Raw genomic sequence first — 20,234 nt, forward strand, 5'->3', positions numbered from 1 at the left:
AAAAGGATTTATTTACTTCAGTGTGTGTCATATGTTATTAATAGACTAAAAATAAATAATAACACATGAACTTTGAGATAGAAGCTGTGACCTTAGCTGGACAGTAGTCAGAGAAATATTTAAGCAATAAAGGTTTGACTTATGACTGATTCCATCAGATAGGATGTCTGTGTGTCTGTCCATAAATTTCTAATAGTGGGTCAAGAAAGCTAATCATAAATCAGAATATATGCCCATGTATAGATTCTGCTTGGTGTGCATGAACAACCTCTATAAAAGCCAAGAGGATAGACCAGAAGAGATGCAGAGAAGACCTCAGAAGTTCCATCCAGTGGTAAGAGCCTGTCATCATCATCACTTATGCATCTGTACTTAAAGTAATTGTGTTTTTATTTATATTAATACATTTTAATGAATTGATTTTTTTTTTAGTCAAGGGTAGTGAAAATTTCATCTGGTCTCAAGGACAAAAGGCAAGTGAGTTTGATTCAGTGTGTGGATTAGGGTAGAAGAAAACAGTTGTTATAGTCTGTATCATAGATGAAAACTGGTAAAGCATGCTGCTTTTAAAAACTTGTGAAATTTATTTACAAAGAAATATGTTTAAATGTATTAGTACGATTAATTAAAGGATTAAAGGACTGGGTCTCATTGACCATTTATTTACTATATTTTTAGGGGCCAAGCATAGGCACCTAATGTATTTGTTTGTTTTTTTATCGTGTTATTATATTCTGTTTTTCTTCTTCCACTTTTGAGTCTATAAGAGCCCACAGAACCGCTTGTGGGAAAGTTATACAAATTTGGCACAAACATAGAGGACAGTCTGAACATGAAACACTGCAAATGTGGAGTCTCTAACTCAAACCCCCTATAGCATCACAAACTGTCCATACTTGCAATCATGCTAATAGTAATATTAATAATTATAATAATAATAATTGTTTTATGTGTCTGTATTCATGTGTAAGCCTAAACTTAGGAATATGCCTCTTTCCTAACACAATTCATGTGTTTCATTTCATGAGTATTGCCTTTGTTGTTACATGGAATATTTATGACATTTTTAATGGATAATTTTATCTTTTCTCTCTTTAGTAAGCTGCCACCATGAGTACGGACGCGGAGATGGCCGCGTATGGCAAGGCTGCCATTTACCTTCGTAAGCCTGAGAGGGAGAGAATCGAGGCTCAGAGCAAACCATTTGATGCCAAGACTGCCTGCTATGTGGCTGATGTCAAAGAGTTGTACCTCAAGGGAACAATCAAGAGCAAAGATGGTAACAAAGTCACAGTTGTTTTGCTTGACACTCAGGAGGTGAGTTTTAATTTCCATTTCATGTAGATGCTCATTTAATTATTATTACATTGTTTTCTTTTATATCTAATATCTAATTTATCAAATTTATAGGAGAGAGTTGCTAAGGAAGAAGATGTCTACCCAATGAATCCTCCCAAGTATGACAAGATTGAGGACATGGCCATGATGACCCATCTCAATGAAGCCTCTGTGCTGTATAACCTCAAAGAGCGTTATGCTGCATGGATGATCTACGTAGGTTCTGAAACAACATAAAAAAGCATTTAAGTTCATTTTGTCTGTGTTGTAGCAATCTGACCACTTCTCTACTCATTTCAGACCTACTCTGGGCTCTTCTGTGCAACTGTGAACCCCTACAAGATGCTTCCAGTGTATGATCCAGAAGTGGTGACTGCTTACAGAGGCAAAAAGCGTATGGAGGCCCCACCCCACATCTTCTCTGTCTCTGACAATGCCTATCAGTTTATGCAGACTGGTAAGACATTATGGTATTGAATTATATAGAATTCTTTAGGGTGAATTAGATGATGCTGTTAATATAAGAAGTATTTACTGGATATTTTACAAATTACAATCAACAGATAGAGAAAACCAGTCTGTCCTGATTACGTAAGTATTTTCATTTAATCTCAGACCATGACAAAAATTAAAAATTGAAAGTAGAATGTAGATGGCAAATCTTTATGGAGATATTTACAAAATAGAATTTAGAAATGAACTTCTGAATATACTTTGAAAAGTCTAGATGTCTTTTAATCTTCTGTTTTCTAATCTCTCATAAACCAGCGGAGAATCCGGTGCTGGAAAGACTGTGAACACCAAACGTGTCATCCAGTACTTTGCCACAGTTGCAGTATCAGGTGGTGAAAAGAAGAAAGAGGGTAAAATAAAGGTACTGTATGCGATACAAAACTATGTCATATATATTATTTTGAAAGATGTTGATTTACACAAACTATATGATATGTGAATTTGTGAAATGCCTGCAAACAGTCTTTAAATAACTTAATTAATATTAAATAACTGAAAACCCTTAAAACATCTCAGGGCTCTCTTGAGGACCAGATCATTGCTGCCAACCCTCTGCTTGAGGCTTATGGTAATGCCAAGACTGTGAGAAATGACAACTCCTCTCGTTTTGTAAGTTAACCACTGTTTATTTACTGTACAGATGGTCAGTTGTGTTAGATTTTTCTATACAGAGTTTTCTATAAAGAGATTATTATTTTTTATGTATTATGCTATTTTGTATTAAACAGGGTAAATTTATCAGAATTCACTTCGGTACAACTGGAAAACTGGCTAGTGCTGACATTGAGACATGTAGGTGGACACGATTTCATTGATCCATCCTGCACATTTGTCTTTGTCTGTCACTCTTCAGATGATTGTGACTCAAGTACATTCTCTCAACAGATCTGCTGGAGAAGTCTAGAGTGTCATTCCAGCTTCCAGATGAGAGAGGCTACCACATCTTCTATCAGATGATGACCAACCATAAGCCTGAGCTGATTGGTAAGTACACATATTTCATTCAATGTTTCAATGTTGTAAGATACTAATATTATACTAATATTAATATTGTAAGATACTCTTTTAAAAATCTGTGTATTTTACAGAAATGACGCTCCTCACCACCAACCCTTATGACTTCCCCATGTGCAGTCAGGGTCAGATCACAGTGGCCAGCATTGATGATAAAGAGGAGCTGGATGCTACTGATGTGAGTCATTGCTGTTTAAATATATTGAATTATTCTATATAAATATGGCAAATCATAAATCTCATTCTTCTCTGTAATTTACAGAGTGCTATTGACATTCTCGGCTTTAGTAATGAGGAGAAAATGGGCATCTACAAGTTCACTGGAGCTGTGCTTCATCATGGTAACATGAAGTTTAAGCAGAAGCAGCGTGAGGAGCAGGCTGAGCCTGATGGCACAGAGGGTGAGACTTGTGTGCTTTTTGCAGTATATCTTGAGACCAGTCTTAATGCTTCTATTTTATCCTGGGCTTTAAAATAGTAATAGCTGCATCGACCGTGTGTAAAATGTTTAGTGTAAATATAAATTAGAAGTGTGCATTGCTGTGCATATCAATGAATCTAAAAATAAAAGTAAAAGTGCCTGTTGCCTGATTTATTATAATTTTACACATACACAAAAGACTCTATAGAGCTAAGACAATTTATTTTAAAATGTATTTAACAGAGGCTGACAAAATCTCCTACCTTCTGGGTTTGAACTCTGCTGAAATGCTAAAGGGTTTGTGCTACCCCAGAGTCAAGGTCGGAAATGAGTTTGTGACCAAAGGCCAGACTGTGGCACAGGTAAAGTAACATTTCCAGCATGTCCATGTGTTCAATCAAAAAATCTGGCTAATTATTGCAGAAGCAGAATTAAATATCTATTCTACAGGTGTACAACTCTGTTAGCGCCTTGGGCAAATCTATCTATGAGAAGATGTTCTTGTGGATGGTCATTCGTATCAACCAGATGTTGGACACAAAACAACAAAGAAATTTCTACATTGGCGTGCTGGATATTGCTGGCTTTGAGATCTTTGATGTAAGAATGATTATTTTATTTATTTTTATGTCAAATTGAATCATATTCAGAAGTCAGTAAATGTTTCTGTTATTTTTTCCTCCAGTACAACAGCATGGAGCAGCTGTGCATCAACTTCACCAATGAGAAACTGCAACAGTTTTTCAACCACCACATGTTTGTGCTGGAACAAGAGGAGTACAAGAAGGAGGGCATTGTTTGGGAGTTCATTGACTTTGGCATGGACTTGGCTTCTTGCATTGAGCTCATTGAGAAGGTTTTTAATGAATTTATTCATTTCCATTGTCTATTCTCAAATTGTCATATTTTTTTGTAATAAACAACATTCTTTTATAAACAGCCCATGGGTATCTTCTCCATCCTTGAAGAGGAGTGCATGTTCCCCAAGGCTTCAGACACTTCCTTCAAGAACAAGCTGTATGATCAGCATCTTGGCAAAAGCAATGCTTTCCAGAAACCAAAGCCTGCCAAAGGCAAGGCTGAAGCCCACTTCTCCCTGGTTCACTACGCTGGAACTGTGGACTACAACATCACTGGCTGGTTGGACAAGAACAAGGATCCATTGAATGAATCTGTTCTGCAGCTGTACCAGAAGTCTTCTAACAAACTGCTGGCTTCTCTTTACCCAGCTGTTGTTGAGGGTAAAGAAAAAAAAAAAAGAAAAAAAAAAAACTATTTAACCAAACTTTTTTTCTTGATTTTGCATTTATACACATTGCTTTAAATTTGTATCTCAATAGATACTACTAAAAAGGCCGGCAAGAAGAAGGGTGGATCCATGCAGACTGTGTCCTCCCAGTTCAGGGTATGTATAAAGATGACATCACAGCAATATTGCTGTACTTGAGGGAAAAAAATGAAATACAAAGCATGCCAACCCTTTTCTATTCTCCACAGGAGAACTTGGGCAAACTCATGACCAACTTGAGGAGCACTCACCCTCACTTTGTGCGCTGTCTGATTCCTAATGAGTCCAAGACTCCAGGTAAAGTATTAAAAGGCTTAAGATATACAAAGTTCTGCCATGAAACTCTAGATGGCACAGGCTAGTAGGTCCTTTAAATCAGCCTGCTCGTAATCACATCATTATCTATAGGGCACAGCTGATTGGTTTCTGCTGTATCAGTAGCCAATGAGCTTGCGTGCTCAACCTTCAAAATATTTTGGTAGCATTGCCTTAGCAGCGCTTCAGAAACCCTCCACCTTCCCCAGCTCCACCTGTATAGATCTGCTACAGGTAATTCATGTACACTATATTGTACAGCAGCAGCAGCGTAGCAGATCTATTCTGCCAAGACCAAACATACAACATTGTCAAACCCAATACCATGCCAAACACTCCGAGAGTTGTCATGACAGAAATTCTGGCACTCAATATACATGATGAAGTTAATTTACCAAGTTCATGGTGTAAACTGTTCATTATAGGTCTCATGGAGAACTTCCTGGTTATCCACCAGCTGAGGTGTAATGGTGTACTGGAGGGTATCAGAATCTGCAGAAAGGGCTTCCCCAGCAGAATCCAATACGGTGACTTTAAGCAGAGGTAAATTAGACCACATGAAAATACCATTTCCTGTAGGAGGCTCCTAATTAAAAGACATGAAGTATTTTGATCAATTTTCCACAGATATAAGGTGCTGAATGCCGGTGTTATCCCTGAAGGACAGTTTATGGATAACAAGAAGGCCAGTGAGAAACTCCTAGGATCCATCGACATTGCTCATGACGAGTACAGATTTGGACACACAAAGGTTCATATTCAGCAGTGAACTTTCAAGGATTCACTGATTATGATCATTTAGCCTATACAGGTTAAATCAATATCTTTTGATTTATTGTTTTACATAAATTTAGGTGTTCTTCAAAGCTGGTCTTCTGGGTACTCTTGAGGAGATGCGTGATGAGAAATTGGCTACTCTGGTCACAATGACTCAGGCTCTCTGCCGTGGCTACGTGATGAGGAAGGAGTATGTGAAAATGACGGAGAGGAGGTGAGTATTGTCATGAGAAAAGGTGACATCAATGATAACTGTGTAAACAGTAAATAATGATGATTATGCCATTTAATGATGAATTATTGACAGGGAGTCCATTTACACTATCCAATACAACATCCGCTCATTCATGAATGTCAAACACTGGCCATGGATGAAAGTTTACTACAAGATTAAGCCCATGCTGAAGAGTGCCGAGACTGAGAAGGAGCTGTCAGGCATGAAAGAGGAATTTGAAAAATGCAAAGAGGCTTTGGCTAAGTCTGAAGCCAAAAAGAAGGAGCTTGAAGAGAAGATGGTATCACTGCTGCAAGAGAAAAATGATCTGCAGCTGCAAGTAGCATCTGTGAGTATTTTTTTTATTTGAATTAACTGATTTTGGCTCCATTAGAATGAGCAATGTAGTTTCCAATGAAATAGCACTCTATTTTACTAATAGGAAACTGAGAATCTCTCAGATGCCGAGGAGAGGTGTGAGAGCCTGATCAAGAGCAAAATCCAGCTTGAAGGTAAACTCAAGGAGACAACTGAAAGACTGGAGGATGAGGAAGAAATCAATGCTGAACTGACAGCCAAAAAGAGGAAACTGGAGGATGAGTGCTCTGAGCTGAAGAAAGACATTGATGACCTGGAGCTCACCTTGGCTAAAGTGGAGAAGGAGAAACATGCCACTGAGAATAAGGTTGGAGACTGAGTTGGTTTAAGATTAGACTTAATCTCTGTCTTATATATTGATATAGAATATAAATTGTAAAATATAACCTCACTTGAAACAAAAAATTACACAGGTCAAGAACTTGACTGAGGAAATGACATCTCAGGATGAGAGCCTTGCTAAGCTTACGAAGGAGAAGAAAGCCCTCCAAGAGGCACATCAGCAGACACTGGATGATCTTCAGGCCGAGGAGGACAAAGTCAACACCTTGACCAAATCCAAGACAAAACTTGAGCAGCAAGTTGATGATGTGAGTTGATTATCTAAATTAATTATATTAAATTATGTTTTATTAACAAAGTTCGGGAGAAGCACGCTCAGATATTTAACCTAATTAACACGAGAGGAGCGCATTCAGTTAATCAACTCAATTAATGATAAGAGGTATATATACAGCATACTTACCTCTGTTCATTAACAGTTTATCAGCATTCCTCCACCACCCCATCACCTCACTTCTAGTTCTAACCATTCTTATCACAACCGGGGGGAGTTCTCTAGGTTCAGGCCAAACTTCAAGCTCGGAGCCCTCTCATATCTTATATATAATTTTCCTGTAGCTTGAGGGTTCCCTTGAACAAGAGAAGAAGCTCCGCATGGACCTGGAGAGAGCCAAGAGAAAGCTTGAAGGAGACCTGAAATTATCACAAGAGTCTGTCATGGACCTGGAGAATGAAAAGCAGCAATCTGATGAGAAAATAAAAAAGTAATTAAAGCATAAAATCTTTGAAAACATTGTAAACTTTTATTGTTGTGTTATCGTTTTTTTTTTTTTTTTTACAAACTACTTATTGTTGAACACCCACAGGAAAGACTTTGAAACAAGCCAGCTGCTTAGCAAGATAGAAGATGAACAATCTCTGGGTGCTCAAATCCAAAAGAAGATCAAGGAGCTTCAGGTATTTTGAGATTTTTTTCAAACATTATGATCATTATCACCCAAAATCTAATGAACTATTTTCCACCATAGGCTCGCATTGAGGAGCTGGAAGAAGAGATCGAGGCTGAGCGTGCTGCTCGTGCCAAGGTTGAGAAACAGAGAGCTGATCTCTCCAGGGAACTTGAGGAGATCAGTGAGAGGCTTGAGGAGGCTGGAGGAGCCAATTCTGCTCAGATCGAGATGAATAAGAAGCGTGAAGCTGAATTCCAGAAGCTGCGTCGTGATCTTGAAGAGTCCACCCTCCAGCATGAAGCTACAGCTGCTGCCCTCCGCAAGAAGCAGGCAGACAGTGTGGCCGAGCTGGGAGAGCAAATCGACAACCTGCAGCGTGTCAAGCAGAAGCTTGAAAAGGAGAAGAGTGAATACAAAATGGAGATTGATGATCTTTCCAGCAACTTGGAAGCTGTTGCCAAAGCAAAGGTTGGGAAATATTCTGAAGAATATATGTGTCCCGTGCTTGCAAAATGATTCGGAATGCGCACAGGCTAATTACGAGCTACAGGCAAAACAAGTGAAAAATGTCGATTTTGGTCGAATTTGAGGTTTTTACAAAAATGAGTTCATTAAGCCCTCGTCTAGTGATCTCAATGCTCCAAATAGTAATTAAACATCTAAAATGATCTTTTATTTGTATGTTTTCTGAGAGGTCCTAAATCTTTCCTTTGTTTTAAAAATCATGAAAAATTGCAGTTTTTCTCTGCTGGCTTCTCCTCAGCACAAGTTTGGTATCGTTGTAAAGTGAAGCATTCCAACTTTGTGACTAATCATAGCGAATTCTTGATTGCATGAGTCTGAACCAATGAAATGTGATTTTCAAACTCATGCAAAATGATCTTATTTGCGCTGACTGACAGATCCAAAGCATGAGCACAATGACGCCTCTCAGACTGCACATACACATGTACACAGAATTACAGTATTTCAAAATATCTGTCTTGGTGTGTATTTACGCAAACATTATCTGTTATGTCTTAAGTGAACGTTTGGTTAACTGTTGAGGAAAAACATCTGATGTGTAACATTATATTAGATCAGTGTTAAGACAGTAGGTCTTAATATAGAGGCTCTCTTTCTCATTAATGTTAATCAAACAATTGTGGTATCATGGAAAAAAGTTGAATATATATTTTTCCGATAGATGTGGGTTTTGACTTTGGTGTGTGCCAAATTTGGTGGTATTACCAGGGATTTTAAGGTATGCTTGCTAGGTGATTTTGTTTTGGAACCTTCAGAAAACTTTAACTAGATTTTTCTCAAAATTGACTTTGCTGACTCTATCGACTTCAAATAGGTGTAGCTAAGTCCTTTTTTGTCTGTTTCCAACAAATCATACATTATTTTGAAGGTTTTTTTAAATAGAGATTATACCAATAACTCATTTTTGAAAATGTGCTCATTATGACTCATTTTGCCAGCACGGGTCACATAAATCAAGAATAACGAGAAGTTTTTTCAAATATCTAATTACTTTTGTATTTACAGGGCAATCTTGAGAAGATGTGCCGCACACTTGAGGACCAACTTAGTGAAATTAAGTCCAAGAATGACGAGAACATTCGCCAGATAAATGATCTCAGTGCTCAAAGAGCAAGATTTCAAACTGAAAATGGTAACTAATGACAAATTGTGACCAATCACGAACAAGTCAATATTATATCAAAAGTAATTAACGTCAATAATTAACAATAATCATAAAAAAAAATCAACAATAATAGTGTATTAAGATTGTTTACCAATGAATTTCTGACTGCAACAAAGTCTTATTAGAGAACTTTTTTTAATGTTGACTGATAAAATCTTACATCCATTTGTTTTGAAATGAACTGATAGAGACATAGCACAATCTGACACAGTGAATCTGAAACTATACAGGTGAATTTGGCCGTCAGCTGGAGGAGAAGGAAGCTCTAGTTTCTCAGCTCACCAGAGGCAAACAAGCTTTCACCCAGCAAATTGAGGAGCTTAAGAGGCATATTGAAGAGGAGGTTAAGGTAATACAGCATAATCAATACATACACATACTTATCCATTACTATAATGCAGAGACTAGCTAATATTATGTGACTTTGTCTCCTAGGCTAAGAACGCACTGGCCCATGCTGTGCAATCATCCCGTCATGACTGTGACCTGCTCCGTGAGCAGTTTGAGGAAGAGCAGGAGGCAAAGGCTGAGCTGCAGCGGGGAATGTCAAAGGCCAACAGCGAGGTTGCTCAATGGAGAACCAAATATGAAACTGATGCCATTCAGCGCACTGAGGAGCTTGAAGAGTCCAAGTATGTATATTATTGAATAATATTCCCAATTCTCACAGATATATTATAGATTAGAATTCAGAGTCATGTGTATTACTTAACAGGAAGAAGCTGGCTCAGCGTCTGCAAGATGCAGAGGAACAAGTTGAGGCAGTGAACTCCAAATGTGCATCTCTGGAGAAGACCAAACAGAGACTCCAAGCTGAGGTGGAGGACCTCATGATTGATGTGGAGAGAGCCAATGGTTTGGCTGCTAACCTTGACAAGAAGCAGAAGAACTTTGACAAGGTAAACAATTTTAGTCATATGATATTCGCTTTGGAAAGTATTGCTGGAATGGGCTTTGTTCATCATTTTCTTAAACAAACCTGAAATATCTCCACTAAAGGTCCTGGCAGAATGGAAGCAGAAATATGAGGAAGGTCAGGCAGAGCTGGAAGGTGCCCAGAAAGAGGCTCGTTCACTCAGCACTGAGCTGTTCAAGATGAAGAACTCCTATGAAGAAAGTCTGGATCAACTGGAGACCCTCAAGAGAGAGAACAAGAATCTGCAGCGTAAGAATGAAACCGTTAAATAAGAAAAAAAAAATGTAATGTTCTAATTCTCAGTGAGCATTAAAAAGTAAGCACATATGATTAATGTTTATAATGATAAAGATTATATGTTTTTTTCTGTCTATAGAGGAGATTTCAGAACTGACAGAGCAGTTAAGTGAGACTGGGAAAGGCATCCATGAGCTGGAAAAAGCCAAGAAGACAGTGGAGACTGAGAAGGCAGAGATTCAGACCGCCCTGGAGGAGGCTGAAGTAAGTATCTGAAGATCAATATGGAATTCTTGCTACAACCATTATACTATGTTGTTAATATATATTTTCATTTTGATATTTAAATGCAGTTTTTATATTACATAGGGCACCCTGGAGCATGAGGAGTCCAAGATTCTTCGTGTCCAGCTTGAGCTAAACCAGGTCAAAAGTGAGATTGACAGGAAACTTGCAGAGAAGGATGAGGAGATGGAGCAGATCAAGAGGAACAGCCAGAGAGTCATTGAATCCATGCAGAGCACTCTGGACTCTGAAGTTAGGAGCAGGAATGATGCTCTGAGAATCAAGAAGAAGATGGAGGGAGACCTTAATGAGATGGAGATTCAGCTGAGCCATGCCAATCGCCAGGCTGCTGAGGCCCAGAAACAGCTCAGGAACGTTCAGGGACAGCTCAAGGTATGTGACTTCTTTTTGACTTTGGGATGTGTTCATATTTTTTTTTTTATAACCCAACAGAAAGCACATCAAAAGCTCATTGTAAAGCTTTTGTTGTGTTCAGGATGCCCAACTGCACCTTGATGATGCTCTGAGAGGACAGGAAGACATGAAGGAGCAGGTGGCCATGGTGGAGCGCAGAAACACTCTGATGCAGTCTGAGATTGAGGAGCTGAGAGCTGCTCTAGAGCAGACAGAGAGAGGCCGCAAAGTGGCTGAACAAGAGCTGGTGGATATCAGTGAGCGTGTTGGGCTGCTGCACTCTCAGGTAAGTGCATATTGTTTCCCTGAAATTAAGGAAATTGAGAGCATCATTCAAAATGTTCATACTGTTGCCTATCATTTTGTAGAACACAAGTCTCCTGAACACCAAGAAGAAGCTTGAGGCTGACCTTATTCACGTCCAGAGTGAAGTTGATGACACTGTACAGGAAGCCAGAAATGCAGAAGAAAAGGCCAAGAAGGCCATCACTGATGTGAGTAACAGTAGCAGCCAAATGCTTCACCAAGACATGTGTGTACTTAAAAAATGTGGATCTAATGAATTTCTGCATTCACGCAAAAGGCTGCATTGATGGCAGAAGAGCTCAAGAAAGAGCAGGACACCAGTTCTCACCTTGAGAGGATGAAGAAGAATCTGGAGGTCTCAGTGAAGGACCTGCAGCACCGTCTGGATGAGGCTGAGAATCTGGCCATGAAGGGAGGAAAGAAACAACTCCAAAAACTGGAGTCCAGAGTAAGTCTCTTTATAGTTATGATGTGGGCAATGTGAAGTATGTTATATTATGATAAATTATGAATGAATTGTTTGATTAAAAATAATCTCTACTATAGGTCCGTGAGCTTGAGACTGAAGTTGAAGCAGAGCAGAGACGTGGAGCTGATGCTGTTAAAGGTGTCCGCAAATATGAGAGGAGAGTGAAAGAGCTCACTTATCAGGTGTGACTGTATTTCTCATAAGTTTGTTCAGACAAAAGAGTCCGTATAATATTGTATGTACTGACAATACCTATTTTTTAGTAAAGGATCAAGATTTAATCTAGTAAATATGTGTATTTTTTTGAAGACTGACGAGGACAAGAAGAACGTCGCCAGACTCCAGGATCTGGTTGACAAACTACAGCTGAAGGTCAAAGCCTACAAGAGGCAGTCTGAAGAGGCGGTATGTAAAACCTAATAGAACATGTTGACTGTTTTTATTTATATGTGAATGCTAATTTGATTATACATGAACCATATATATAAACCTTTAGGAGGAGCAAGCCAATGGTTACCTGTCCAAGTTGAGGAAGGTGCAGCATGAGCTGGAAGAGGCTGAGGAGCGTGCTGACATTTCTGAGTCTCAGGTCAACAAGCTCAGAGTTAAGAGCCGTGATGCTGGAAAGGTTAGACCGAGTAGATGAGTTTTTTTTTATTATTCAAATTGTTTATCCAAATACATGAACTACCTCTTAGCAGAAGTATAGTGGAACTATGATAAACTATGACATTTGAACACCTGTATTATCTTCATTATGTAAATTGGAGCACATTTTTGTTAATAAGGCTGTTTGCCTCTTCCTTCTTTCCCAGATCAAAGAAGAATGAATCTTTAAAACTTGAAAGGAGCATTTACTGGAGTCATATAATATGAATAGTGTAAAAGTACCTTTCTTAATAAACCTTTATATTTCATCAAATAATAAGAGTTTGTGTGATTTATTTATTTATTTATTTTTTTTCAGCAAGATACACTTATTATTCACACCATAAGAGGGCTGATTATCAAGAGTGTCTTGAGTGTCTTGATTCTCTCAAATTTGAACTCTTAAAGGTTCCATAAAAGTTAAAAAGTTTCCATAAAATGTAATACTTATCTTCACTGAATGCATTCACACAAACATTTCTGCTATAAAGTTTCCACCCTGGATTGATGTTATCTTCCTCAAACAATTTTAGAAAATACTTTACTCAACATTGCAGTTTAATAGTATTCTGAGGCTTAAACAGTTAAACCTCAATGCTATTCAAACTAATACTTAACACCATTACAAAAATCAAACCATACAGTACCTATCTGAATATACTGTAAAGCTTAAAACTGGACTACTGCAGTGTTCTGTGAACCAGCCTTCCAGTTAGCACAATTAAGCCTCAACAGATTTATCACGCACCGCTCACACACCAAGCACTGAACAAGCCAGAGATGGCTCAGGCACATCCAGTCTATAATATCTCACAAATGTGTGCAGTGATGCCCAGCTCACCGCAGCACAAATGTCCTAATTAGAAACATCCCTGAACAGTGCCCAGAAGAATAACCATTCCTGGAGTGAGCTCGAAGCCCTGATGGAGATTATAAAAGCTACGAAACATGTTATCTGTTTCTGATGAAGAAAAGTTAGAATAGATTACTGTAATGCATTACTAGCTGGTTGTCCTGCATTCTCAATAAAAAGCTACAATTAGACCAAAATGCAGCTGCTATAGTTCTTACTAGGTCAAGAAAATATGATCACATAACAGCAATTTTATCATCTCGGCACGTGTTGATACAGAACCTATTAAGTTCTGTATCATTTTTAAAGTATTGCTACTGACCTATAAGGCCATAAATTGTTTAGCTCCTGTGTATTTAACCAATATTCTACCACCCTACAATCCATAATGCTCTTTAAGATCACAAAACTCAGATATCCTAGGTACTACCAGAAGCCCTAAGTCCACTAAAGGAGCATTTCACATTTGGCTCCTAAACTCTGGAACAGCCTTCCTGATACTGTTCGAGATCCAGACTTAATCTCCCAGTTTAAATCTAGATTAAAGATCTCTTTAGCTAAGCATTCACATATTGCATCTCATATCCTTGTACTCCAGTTATATCAGTTCAAATGCACGTGACTATATTTACTTAATGTTATGAACAGCCGCTATGCTAATTATTTTCCATTTGCTTTTGTGTTTTATCTCGGGATTCCCATCCCGAGGTAACTAGAGAGTAAGTCAGCTCCAGTTTGGATCCAGCCTATTAATGTGAAGACTTCAGATACCTCAACAGCAGTGAAAAGACGGCGCCAACTCCGGCGAGGACTTCAAATATCCCAACACCAGTGAAGAGACGATTCGAGAGGAATCCAACTTCTGACAGGACTTCAGATGATCCAAACTGGATCAACATGCACCAATGCTAAGTTTTTCTATATATCCTAATCATTTGTTAACAACATGTATTCTTCACTTTATTGAGCTCATTGTATCCACTTTAAATTAATACATTGTTTAAACTAATGCATTGTTAGCTAACTGCATGATTTGTATTTGTACAATTCTGAAATACATAACTTGGCCTCTGATAACAGATCATTCTAAATTGTAATGTAGACACATGTATTTTCAGTAAAGCTGCTTTGAAACGATATGTATTGTGAAAAGCGCTATACAAATAAATGTAAATTGAATTGAATTTTTGTGTCTTTGTGACATGTAATCGCGTTTACAACAAATGAGAGAGCAGCTGATGCGAAATAGGTCTCCTCTTATAATTGTCAGCACAAGAGACGAAGAGCTGACTGCTCTTTCATAACAAACTCATCCACTGAACGCAGTGGTGGACTGAGACAATAATTCAGGCCGGCAATTTAACTCCATCCCAGGCCACCTCCGCTGCCGTCACCGCCACCATGTTCATGTAATCCACCGGACTGCTAATCTTGTAGGTTAACCCTATTAGTTGATGTAACAGGCAGACTACCAGACAAATGATAAATTTGGCCACTGTGTTCATCTGGGAGGACATTTATACAGATTACAAAATACTAAAAAAAAATGGGACTGACCAATCAAATTATTTGTGATGGTTGTTCATGAGTCCCTTGTTTGCTCTGAGCAGTTAAACTGAGCTCTGTTCTTCAGAAAAATCCTCCTGGTCCTGCAGATTCTTCAGATTTCCAGCATCTTTTGCATATTTGAACCCTTTCCAGCAGTGACTGTATGATTTTGAGATCCATCTTTTCACACTGAGGACAATTGAGGGACCCAAACACAACTATTAAAAAAGGTTCAAACACAGATGCTCCAGAAGGAAGCACGATGCATTAAGAGTCAGGGGTGAAAACTTTTGAACAGGATGAAGGTGTCCAAATTTTTCTTATTTTGTTTAAATATCAATTTTCTTCATTTAGTACTGCCCTTTGGAAGCAACAGAAGATACCTACATGTTTCCCGGAGACAAATTAAGTACAATTTACCTTGATCTTCAAATTCAAAAAGTTTTAATCCCCCGGCTCAAAAAATGCTTGAAATCTGAAGAATTTGCAGGACCTGGAGGATTTTTCTGAAGAATGCTGGGCAATTTAACTGCTCAGAACAAACAAGGGACTCATGAACAACCATAACAAAATAAAACTCACAAAACAAAAAAAAACAAAACAAAAAAAAACAGTCGTAGATCATCCAGGTAACCGCACACAGTATTAGTAATCAATGGTTCACAAACTTTTGAATGGGGTCATTTTAATAAATTCAGCTATTTTTTTGTCTTGTGAATTATATGTAAACATCTTTAATGTAAAATATCTTACTCAGGACAGTACTAAATAAAAAATAACATGCATTTTGTATTATCTCTTTTATTTTGTTAAAATTTTTCACATTTTCACAGATTCTGCAAGGGGTTCACAAACTTTCAAGTGGCACTGTATGGGGTTTGCACTTGGGAGCCCCAGTCACCTCTGAGAATATCAGAAAAGCTCAACGAAATTGGCATGCAGAATTTGCATGTCAGGCCAGCAGCATACAAGCTGCATTCAGCTTTGTTCTGAGGAGCTGAGGTAGCATACCATATGTAACCAAGACGTTCCCTTTCTGTCGGTCACTTTGACGTGTTGAAACCGACATACTGTACCGTGTCACGAGAGTGGGGTGCAAATGTAGGCAGGTGCAGGCACGTCAATGATAAGTGCAGCAGCGCTCACTTGTAACCTTAAGCTTTTGTTCTACAGTGCTGGCGTTATGGCACCTTACAGCGAGACCGCGAGCTTTCCCAGAGTGAGCTTCTCGAGCTGTTATACAGCTCTTAACTGCTGTTTTCACAGCATTATTTGCCCCGTTTTGTTTGCGATTTTGGCCGGTTCCTCTGTGTCTGTGACTCAGGGAGTGAAAAGTGTACCTGCAGTCACATCGCGGCTGTTCCCTGTGTGCTTCGGCACAAAGAACAAGAGCTTCTAAAAGAGCTTCACAGACGGACACTGCGTCTTTTTCAAGACGTCATTCTGTCTGTGCGTTTCTGGAGGCGGTCGTTTCCTATCCTCACTGACGGCCACAATCACTTTCTCTCATGTCTGCTTAGCGTGCTGAGACTGTGTTTGTGGGTGGTTCATATTCTCTTGTGAGATCATGCCCACGTCGGCACGTTGTTCGGCGCCATGGCATGCCATGGCAACCCAGCGCGTTGTTCGGCACTCTAGATGCGTGGTCGAGACTCGAGTGCCTCAGTGAGGTGGAGTCCCCTCACCTATTCCCCAATCTAGTTTCTTTTTCTGAATCAGAAAAGTGCTACTTTGGTGAATAAGCCAGGGTGACCAGAGGATCACAGAGGGGCAATACCCGCCGAGCCTATCTCCATGGGTCCCCCACTCCTCTAGTGCATCGCAAACATGTGGTGACTGTGTTCGTGGGTGGATTATGTTTAGTAACAACATGGCCACGTCGGCGCTCAGCGCTCCGTGTGTCGTCCAGTAAGATGGCCACGTTCACTGTCCCACATGGCTGGTAGCTTGCTGGTCCTTCTCATGGGGGACCTAGCGTCTTAGTCAGGGCTCCAGCAGAGGATCAGATGTCGACTGCTACATTGGAGAGAGGGTTGTTGGGCTCTGGACATGAAGATGAGGCTGAGCGTCCCAAGGTTGCGATGTGCTCATGCTGAATCCGATTCAGAGTTAACGACCATGCTTTCCCTGGCCCCTGGGGGCGTAGTGTGACGTGTACTCGCCTTGTCCCACCCCCTGTCTTTAGCCTGGACGTGCATGAAAAACTTGGCAGTTTGGAAGCCTTTTTTGGTGCCAAATATGGAACGCCAAAAGGGCCATAATCTGCATTAAAAGTTTTTTTTCTCTCACTACCCGCTATGGTGGGGTGGCAGTGCTACGGGCACACCACCTCTGCCCTGCATATGTCTTGGCCCCCAGCAAGTCTGTGGAAGGCCAAAGCACTCATTGCATATGGGTAGTTCTGAGTCGGGGTTGAGCTATGCATGATGCAAGTCATAGTGCAGGCCCCTGGCCAGACGATGTCCACCATTGTGGTCCAGAAACACCCCTGGCTAGCCTTGCAGAGGTGTGTTGTCGTCAAAGTACGCTTTCTCGATGCTCTCATCTCACAAGCTGGCCTAAAACCCAGCCCACTCAGCCCGCAGCCAAGCCAGTTGGCTAGCGAGAAGTGGTCCTGGAAAAACGGGCGACCTGGAGCTGAGGTAAACAGTTCTTCGGGAGATGATGCCCGCATCGCTCCCTCCCCGGAGGAGGGCCGGTTGGAGAATTTTGGTCTGTTCCGCCGCTGGCTCTCCGGAGTCTAGCAGTACCCACGAAGTAGAACTGTTTCCTAATCCTCCAGGTCCCAAGAGGGCACGGCTGGCAGTGCGCGAGGCCCCACCTCGCCACTCTCAACCCCCTCTCACTTCGCCAGCAGGTTCCACTGTTGGTCGAGGCCGCCTCCCATGTGCCGTCTCCCATACACACTGCCACCTTGCAGAGTCTGACCCCACTTCGGGCCGCTATGCCGTCCGAGTTGGGTCCTAGCACTCTACCTCGCTGCCACACGCCCGGTACGTCTCTGGTGCATTTGGTCCCGCTGGCTTGGTGTCTGGAAGCCTGGCTAACGCTTCCCAGCCCGTCCCGCTGGCTCATTTGTACCATCAGACTCAGCTATGCGATTCAGTTCGCCCGGCGTCCCCTGGTGTTCAGGGGTGTCCATTACACTCGTGTGTCCCTGGACAATGCACCTGTTCTCCGGGCGGAGATTGCTGTCCTCCTGGCGAAGGATGCAATCGAACCGGTCCCTCCAGCCGATATGGAGTCAGGGTTCTACCCTCTGGCACCCGCGTCCCGACCTGTGGAAACTCCATGTGTGGTCTAAGTGATCTCCTGCAAGCGGTTGTAGACACTATCACTTCCGCCAGAGCTCCTTCAACTAGGAACCTCTATGCGTTCAAGTGGAACCTGTTCGTCGAATGGTGTTCCTCTCGCCGAGAGGACCCCCGATCAAGTTCGGTCAGATCTGTGCTTTCCTTCCTGCAAGAGGGCTTGGAGCGAAGGCTGTCTCCCTCCACCCTCAAGGTGTATGTTTCCGCTATTGCCGCACATCACGATGCAGTTGAAGATAAGTCGTTGGGGAAGCACGACCTGATCGTCAGGTTCCTGAGGGGGGCGAGGAGACTAAATCCCCCTCGCCCTTCCTCTATACCCTCTTGGGATCTCTCCCTGGTTCTTACATCTTTCCGGGGTCATCCCTTCGAGCCTTTGCAATCAGTGGAGTTAAAAGTACTGTCCCTTAAGACCGTCCTCCTGGTTGCATTGGCCTCGGTGAAGAGGGTAGGGGACCTGCACGCATTTTCGGTCGACGAATCGTGCCTGGAATTCGGTCCCGGTGACTCTCACGTTATCCTGAGACCCCCAGCCTGGATGTGTACCCAAGGTTCCTACCACTCCCTTCAGAGATCAGGTAGTGAACCTGCAAGTGCTGCCTTCGGAGGAGGCAGACCCAGCTCTGGCTTTGCTCTGTCCCGTCCGCGCTCTGCGCCTGTATGTGGATAGAACGCAAAGCTTTAGGACCTCAGATCAGCTCTTTGTCTCTTACGGAGACCAGCAGAAGGGAAAGGCTGTCTCCAGCAGAGGATGGCCCACTGGATAGTGGACGCCATCGCCTTGGCTTATCAGTCCCAAGGCGTGCCTTGCCCGCTCGGGTTGAGAGCCCACTCCACTAGAGGAGTGGCCTCTTCCTGGGCGCTGGCACACAGCGCCTCGCTGACAGATATCTGTAGAGCTGCGTGCTGGGCGACACCCAACACGTTCGCTAGATTCTATAGCCTTCGTGTGGAACCGGTATCTTCCTGTGTACTCGCTTCCAGCAGCCGGTAGACGCAAAGAGCCCGTTCTAGTGTCGGCTTGCAATGCCACTCCCGCCCCCTGGGCCAGATATGTGCATCCATTACTCCAGTGGAGTTCCCCGCTTGGCGAACCCTGTCAAGTTCCTCCGCCTCCCCTTGCGGCTCGGACATTGCGGAGTGTCTGATGCCAGGCCAAACATCCATCACCAACGTTGATGTTTGGCTGGGTGCCATATGTCGTGACCCCTCCACGTGAGTGGTCCCATATGTGTATTGTCCACGGTTAACTCCCCACGGTGAGCCCATGTCTTTCGCTTAGCAGAGCCAGCTCTGCTGTCACCTGTCAGATGAGTCTCCCCCTATCTCTAGGCTGGAGCCATCCCAGGGACTCCATATGCGTACTGCCCACGGCCAGTCCATATGTGTCACCCGCAGCGTCTCCTATAGGTTCGCTTCCCCAGTGTTGTCTAAGTCTTACTGTAGTGGGTCTTGCGGAACAGCAGTAGACTCTCTCAGTGTAAGATCGCCCCCTTCTCCGCCCCCCTGGTGCGCCTGGTGGCTAGAGCTTGCGCTGGGCGCTGGAAGGGGTCTGTAACTGTGGCGTTTTATTTGGGATCCCAATTCGTCGGTCACTACTGACGTACGTCGAACGTGACCGACTGAAAGGGAACGTCTCGGTTACGTATGTAACCCTCGTTCCCTGAAGGAGGGAACGGAGAAGTACGTCCCGTCGCCACAGTTTCTGTGCCCTCACTGTAGTGCAGACTCAAGTGTAAGACTGAAAATATCTAAAGATATTTTAAAACGAACAAAGACATTTGCTTTACTGTTTCAACCCGCTCTCTCTTGCTACAAGGGCCATTTGGAAGGCACAAAGGTGTTAAAGGTGATCAAGGCCTGTAGGCCAAAATGTATATTCATCGGGGGTCTACAAATGGTCACACCTTTAGTACAGTGGGGGAAGTTTTAATGTCCTGATTGGTCAGTTTGAATGTCTCATATTTTGGTTTCAGTCACATGGTCAAGGAAGGGATAAAAGAAGATTGTAACTGTTGCTCTGGCTCTTTGATTCTTGGCTTTTCTTGGGCATTCTCTCTGGCCCTC

General features: G+C 41.8%; 1 protein-coding gene across 2 annotated transcripts in view; it reads left to right on the plus strand.

Annotated features, from left to right (window-relative positions):
* Window positions 1-266: 266 nt before the first annotated feature.
* Window positions 267-20,234, plus strand: part of LOC127512394 (myosin heavy chain, fast skeletal muscle) — a 56,177-nt gene continuing 36,209 nt past the window's right edge. Inside the window, exons 1-40 of one of the 2 annotated variants that reach the window (XM_051893241.1) lie at window positions 287-334; window positions 438-477; window positions 1,103-1,317; window positions 1,411-1,554; window positions 1,639-1,795; window positions 1,902-1,929; window positions 2,107-2,212; window positions 2,368-2,460; window positions 2,580-2,643; window positions 2,737-2,835; window positions 2,940-3,043; window positions 3,128-3,266; window positions 3,530-3,648; window positions 3,737-3,886; window positions 3,972-4,142; window positions 4,227-4,527; window positions 4,627-4,691; window positions 4,784-4,871; window positions 5,315-5,432; window positions 5,517-5,640; window positions 5,744-5,880; window positions 5,974-6,229; window positions 6,323-6,565; window positions 6,672-6,848; window positions 7,159-7,304; window positions 7,407-7,497; window positions 7,569-7,958; window positions 9,021-9,147; window positions 9,411-9,529; window positions 9,616-9,812; window positions 9,896-10,079; window positions 10,180-10,345; window positions 10,473-10,597; window positions 10,703-11,011; window positions 11,115-11,318; window positions 11,401-11,526; window positions 11,616-11,786; window positions 11,885-11,989; window positions 12,117-12,212; window positions 12,304-12,435. In XM_051893241.1, the coding sequence (XP_051749201.1) occupies window positions 302-334; window positions 438-477; window positions 1,103-1,317; window positions 1,411-1,554; window positions 1,639-1,795; window positions 1,902-1,929; window positions 2,107-2,212; window positions 2,368-2,460; window positions 2,580-2,643; window positions 2,737-2,835; window positions 2,940-3,043; window positions 3,128-3,266; window positions 3,530-3,648; window positions 3,737-3,886; window positions 3,972-4,142; window positions 4,227-4,527; window positions 4,627-4,691; window positions 4,784-4,871; window positions 5,315-5,432; window positions 5,517-5,640; window positions 5,744-5,880; window positions 5,974-6,229; window positions 6,323-6,565; window positions 6,672-6,848; window positions 7,159-7,304; window positions 7,407-7,497; window positions 7,569-7,958; window positions 9,021-9,147; window positions 9,411-9,529; window positions 9,616-9,812; window positions 9,896-10,079; window positions 10,180-10,345; window positions 10,473-10,597; window positions 10,703-11,011; window positions 11,115-11,318; window positions 11,401-11,526; window positions 11,616-11,786; window positions 11,885-11,989; window positions 12,117-12,212; window positions 12,304-12,435 (5,859 nt within the window). In that variant the 5' untranslated portion in view covers window positions 287-301. Of the gene's footprint in view, window positions 335-437; window positions 478-1,102; window positions 1,318-1,410; window positions 1,555-1,638; window positions 1,796-1,901; window positions 1,930-2,106; window positions 2,213-2,367; window positions 2,461-2,579; window positions 2,644-2,736; window positions 2,836-2,939; window positions 3,044-3,127; window positions 3,267-3,529; window positions 3,649-3,736; window positions 3,887-3,971; window positions 4,143-4,226; window positions 4,528-4,626; window positions 4,692-4,783; window positions 4,872-5,314; window positions 5,433-5,516; window positions 5,641-5,743; window positions 5,881-5,973; window positions 6,230-6,322; window positions 6,566-6,671; window positions 6,849-7,158; window positions 7,305-7,406; window positions 7,498-7,568; window positions 7,959-9,020; window positions 9,148-9,410; window positions 9,530-9,615; window positions 9,813-9,895; window positions 10,080-10,179; window positions 10,346-10,472; window positions 10,598-10,702; window positions 11,012-11,114; window positions 11,319-11,400; window positions 11,527-11,615; window positions 11,787-11,884; window positions 11,990-12,116; window positions 12,213-12,303; window positions 12,436-20,234 lie in introns of both variants that reach the window. The other variant, XM_051893242.1, reaches the window with a different exon arrangement.

This window comes from Ctenopharyngodon idella, chromosome 5 (assembly GCF_019924925.1).
Source record: "Ctenopharyngodon idella isolate HZGC_01 chromosome 5, HZGC01, whole genome shotgun sequence".
In the NCBI taxonomy this organism is placed as follows: domain Eukaryota; kingdom Metazoa; phylum Chordata; class Actinopteri; order Cypriniformes; family Xenocyprididae; genus Ctenopharyngodon; species Ctenopharyngodon idella.